Here is a 5,205-nt window from a genome sequence, read left to right as displayed (position 1 = left end):
ACAAATTGTTACATTTATCCCAGGTCTCCCTTATTTCTCGTACGAATGCCACGGTAGAGTCAGAAGATCGAAGCATACATAGACGGTTAGATCGTTTCGTGAACGTTCGTTAGAAACCATAGGAGCTCCTAGGAGGGGGCGGAAAACAAACTGACCACGACGACTTTTCCCCCTTTCTCGTCTTCGAACCAAGCAACTCGTTCCCCGTTAAAACGCTCCCGGACCTAACCTACCGAGATTCGAGCGTTTAAACGCGCGCGTTCAGGCGTCTGGTGTACCCTCTGCTCGATCTTGCGATAACTACGGTGACGTCAAACTTGCGTATCTCATTCTGGAATTCACAGCCTGCCCTGCTCTGGAGTTCCCTTCCAATCATTCCCCGTACGCAATCACATAATGCGTCATCAATGTGTACATCTCGTTTCCGATTTCGGAGCTACTACAATTATGGAATTTCCCTCCCCGTTTCCCACGTATGTATCAGCGGGGGAGACCGTGGCGCCCAATTTTGCAGAAATCAAAATCACCGATCTTTTTATAAACGTGACGAAGTTACGAAGAATGATAAGGATGATAGTCTTGTCGAATTCCGAATTGAATGAAAATCGGGAATCTAAAAGATACGTTGATCAAGATTCAATGAATTTAATTTCGGCTACTATCGGTTTACATATGTTTCCATCGATGAAACGGTTGTTAAATTTACTCCGAGAACGCTAACCAAAAGACCCAAAATATAAAATTTGAATTTCAGTGCACCAGTAGACAGACCATACTATCTACTATGGTCATTTTCTGACAGAAAAACGGTCGTTGGATGCTGAACGTTTTATAGCCCAGTCGTAAAGAACCCGTAACACAAAAATCAGAATTCGAACGGGCTTTCCACCGAACTTTTCGTCGAGACTAAACGCCCAAAATCGATCCCCCCTACACATCGAAAAGGTCGTTGAACTTCCAAACGTTATCATCGCATCGGGGTGAACGTAGAATGTTGTATGGTCAAGAATTTCGATGTGACGTATGCAGAGATAGGAAACAGGCGGGAGAGGCCCGTGTCGATCTCGTGGAAAGAAAAGGGGGGACACGACAGTAGCGTGCCGCAGAAGCAGGGGAAGGAAGGCAAGAAGAAAACAAAAATTATACGGGAAAATAGAGTGGGGGGAACTGTCTGAGAGCCGGCAAGTTGTTTATACGAGTCACCGAATATAAATACGAAACTCGGGGCTAAAAGTCATCAATAGAAAAGCCGCCGTTATTTGAATCAGACGCGGGTGGTAGTCTCAACGTCGGTCCTGTGTCGTCCTCGTTCTACGTCACGGATTTACGTTTCATACGCGTAGAAACAATAGAAAGTGTCGAACAGGACAACAAATTACCATCCAGTGATCTCTATCGAGGCCCGAAGTTGAAGTTTTCATTTAATTTTCAACTAGAGGACAGAAAAGAAAGGATTTCAAAATGTACATGGCCGAGGAGTACGCGAACGCGAGCAGATTTCAGTATCGGGACGCGCTCGAGGTAATCGAAGAATTCGGTAACGAGCTGTCCGAGATGAACGGCAAGTGCATAGACATCGGTTGCGGGCCAGGAAGCGTCACAAAAAATCTACTCCTGCCGAGATTAGCCCCGGGCGCTGAAGTAGTCGGTAAGGGAATCGGTAAAATTCTCTCTACCTCGAACTTGTTAATCGACCACGGAGATTTTCAGGAGTGGACGTGTCGGTGGAGATGGTGGAATACGCAAGGAAAAAGTGTTGCGACGAGAAACGGTTGTCGTTCATGTGCCTGGACGCCGAGACCGAGGATTTACCGTGCAAACTGATCGGTCAGTTCGACAACGTGTTCTCCTTCTTCTGCCTCCACTGGTGTCAGAACCCATGGTATTATTTTTGTTTCCTTTAATTACAATTAAAAGAAATCTCGTATCGCCGTAATTACTTGAATCTCTTTTGAAATTATTCAGTGTTTTTTTTTTTTTTTTATTGAATTCAGGCGAACATTCGAGAACATTTGGAAGATTCTACAACCAGGAGGCACCGCTCTAACCATGTTTCTGGCCGACAACACCGGTTACGACGGTTACATAAATCTGTACGAGAACCCACAGTACCGACCGTACATGCAGGTTAAAAATTTTCCAGTTCGATTATCGATTAACAATTTAGATCAAAACCATTCACTCACCTGATCCGTTCTATGTACATCCAGGACGTGGACCTTCAAGTTCCCTACTACCACAAATGCAAGGACCAACGATCCACTTTGAGGAAGGTGCTAGAGGACACAGGTTTCGAGATTCTGCACTGCAGCAAACGGGAGAGAAGCTACGTTTACCAGAACCTGCAGTCACTGAAAAGTAAGGACTGACGATGTTATACATTAAAATACCAAACATATTATATTAGTATTAAAGAAAAATAAAGGGTCACTGTTGAATCGATTCTCCTTACAGATCACACGATCGCGGTTAATCCCTTCATCAGCCGCGTACCCGAGAACCTTCGTGAAAAGTTCAAGGAGGAACTGATACAAGAGATCGTGAAACAAAAGATACAGTTCAGGGAGTACCACGACAACGAGCAACAAGAGTACAAAATCATGGACATATACCATATTCTCGTAGCGTACATCAGGAAACCAGTCGAGACGTTCTGAGCAAAACTATTAAAGATCCGAAGCGTTCAATAGGGCCAACAAGTTTGTTTCTGTACACTATTGTTGTAGATTCAATTGTTAATAAACAAAAAATGAAAACACATTCTATTCTACTATATTCCATTTTTATGGGTTCTTATTTAAAAAGTGGTTATTTGGGACTGTTCTCGCTACTACAGCCCTAACACAGGTGTCGAACCAATCAGTGTACCCAGCGCACCCATCGTTTCTACAACACTAAACTTTATTATACACTATATATCTTTGATTTTACAATACGGTACAGCCATTTATAGAATATCATTTAAAACTCATATCATCGTAAGGGGAGGGGCGGGGGTAATAAGTGGATCTGTTTTGCGGTGCTTACGTGGTAACCATACACAGGGAGTAACAATTTCACTAACGTTTCTGTTTTGTTTTCTTTCCTAAAAAATACACCGAAGTTTATAAATCCGGCTTTCGAAGAACCAGTCGACATCGATCGGTTTCGGCAACGCTGACGCCTTCATCCGAGCAACTTTTACCAGCAAGGCACGAGAAAAACGCGTCACGTGGAAGATATTCTCGTTTCTCAAGCAGACGCTTTCGAATAATCACGAATCCCCGTACCGTGAATCACACATTTTTCTCGTCCCTCGGAAAATCTCGCCAGTCGAAACATCTCTCGCGATCCAGAGTGCGGTGCCGAAACCCTAAAAAATGGAAGCAACTCGAGATTCTACCCGCGGCTTACCGCGAACTTTCTATTTCCAAAATTTTTCAAACTACCCACGGATCTCGGGGGATATCGTAGGAATTTCCCAGGTCTCGCAGCGGCTACGGACACGCATCGTCTCCTCTAAGAGATATAATATATACATACACATTTAACACACAGAGCTACACACGGTCAAGCGAAACAATTGTAAATGCGTCGAAATCGAAAAATATCCCCGAGACAGTTATTACGTAAAACAGTCCAAACGGGGGAACGTATATGTATATCGAAAAAGTCGCCATCGATCGTATAGGAAGGCGGGTGTATACATGTGTGTGTGTGTGTGTGTGTGCATGTGTGTCTGTGTAAAAAACAGCTCAAAAAATTCTTATCGTTACGGAAGTTCCGAGCCAATCCGCCAGAAACAGTGATACGAGTATTCTGAACCTGTGCGAACGACACGAAGAAGAAGCTGAAAAAACTGAGGACCAGCTGAAATTGTGCGCGGCCTGGCAGAAAAGTCGTATTAATCCCGAGGACACATCGAACGTGCAAAACTTTAACGGTAAACGGCGGAAGAAAGCGTGTTACGATGATTCGATTTTTCCGAACATCGATTCCCTCGGGTAACACGTCACAAAAATATGGGACCAGAGTTCATGACTGATGAAACAATAACTCATTATTCTGTTACGATAAAATAAAAGTGACGGAATCAGTAGATATACAAATAAGTTCCCATCAATTTTAACGCGTTACCTTCGACAGCTCCTTGTAGAATAATGTTTTCCTCTTTTTTTAATTATCAGACCTGGTCCCATACTTTTGGCCATTAGTGTATGTTTTATAAATGGCAGTGAATGTGTCACCCAAGAAAATCGATCTTCTGAGGAATCAAATTGGAATCGAGTATCACCAGTTACAAATTGAGAAAGGTCGTGGATTGAATCGTGGCTCGCGATTTCATCGAACAATATAGATTGCGGGTCTCGAAGACTTCCGGTCTACGTGAAACGACAAAGTGTTCCACGGTTACGCAAGATTTGCATCTAACATTTTGATTTTCAATTATCATATTGTATCCCGGTCCCCTCCATTTAATATACAATTCCGTTAATAATATACTCGGAACTATGACATACCGCGGAATGGACGCGCACAAATGAACGGCTTAAAATATGTATCGGGCGTAAAATCGCTAGGATAATTATAACGAACAGATCTCCCGTTCGGCCGGTTGATCTAATGTGGAAGCAACTCGTAAATTACGGGTAATAGGTACGCAGACGGTTTTCCACGGGCAATTAACAAGTAACCCGTAACCGAGTAACCCGTCGAGCGAGTAAGAAAGAAAGAAAGAGAAAGAGGCGGTCGCGGGGCGGCTCGTGTGCCACGACGAAAGGACGAAAACCCTTAATTTTCTACGGTGCACATACGTCGCGTGACGACGACCGTAGGAATCGACCGTGGGGCGATGGGAGTATTCGTCGAGGGTGAAAAGCAAACCTTCGACCGACGTTAAGGTACGTGTCGTTCTAATTTGCAGAAGAGAAACACAACATGACGCGTGCGCGCGCGAACGTTCGCCTCGCGGGACACAAACGGATCAAGCGTTATTAATCGTCCGTAAATATTCCGCGCGTGGATCGATCGAACCGTTGCTGTTTCTTACGCGATACGAAGGGAACAATAAATTTAGCTCTACCGCCGACTGAAGGAGAAAAAAGAAACGGCAGAGAAAATATACTGTATCGGGCAGAAAGGACCGCGATAAATTTCAATGGAAACCGCGAGCCTCGACTGCCGACGACAAGCCGTTCAATCGAAAGAAAGGCAAGTGCTTTCGAT

The 5,205-nt window shown here is 44.1% G+C and overlaps 1 protein-coding gene across 1 annotated transcript; it reads left to right on the top strand.

The window, feature by feature from the left end:
* Positions 1-1,461: 1,461 nt before the first annotated feature.
* Positions 1,462-2,657, top strand: LOC107187913 (juvenile hormone acid O-methyltransferase). The gene is made up of 5 exons (XM_015576114.1): positions 1,462-1,648; positions 1,711-1,882; positions 1,995-2,127; positions 2,211-2,358; positions 2,455-2,657. Exons 1-5 carry the CDS (start codon positions 1,462-1,464, stop codon positions 2,655-2,657), a joined length of 843 nt encoding a protein of 280 aa, XP_015431600.1.
* Positions 2,658-5,205: the final 2,548 nt, after the last annotated feature.

This window comes from Dufourea novaeangliae, unplaced genomic scaffold (genome assembly GCF_001272555.1).
Source record: "Dufourea novaeangliae isolate 0120121106 unplaced genomic scaffold, ASM127255v1 scaffold120, whole genome shotgun sequence".
In the NCBI taxonomy this organism is placed as follows: Eukaryota; Metazoa; Arthropoda; class Insecta; order Hymenoptera; family Halictidae; genus Dufourea; species Dufourea novaeangliae.
This window is presented reverse-complemented; position numbering and strand designations above follow the sequence as displayed.

Coding starts and splice junctions, on each gene's coding strand:
- LOC107187913 (XM_015576114.1), top strand. CDS start 1,462: ATGTACATGGCCGAGGAGTACGCGAACGCGAGCAGATTTCAGTATCGG. Junction 1,649..1,710: donor CCCGGGCGCTGAAGTAGTCG/GTAAGGGAATCG, acceptor GGAGATTTTCAG/GAGTGGACGTGTCGGTGGAG. Junction 2,128..2,210: donor AGTACCGACCGTACATGCAG/GTTAAAAATTTT, acceptor ATGTACATCCAG/GACGTGGACCTTCAAGTTCC.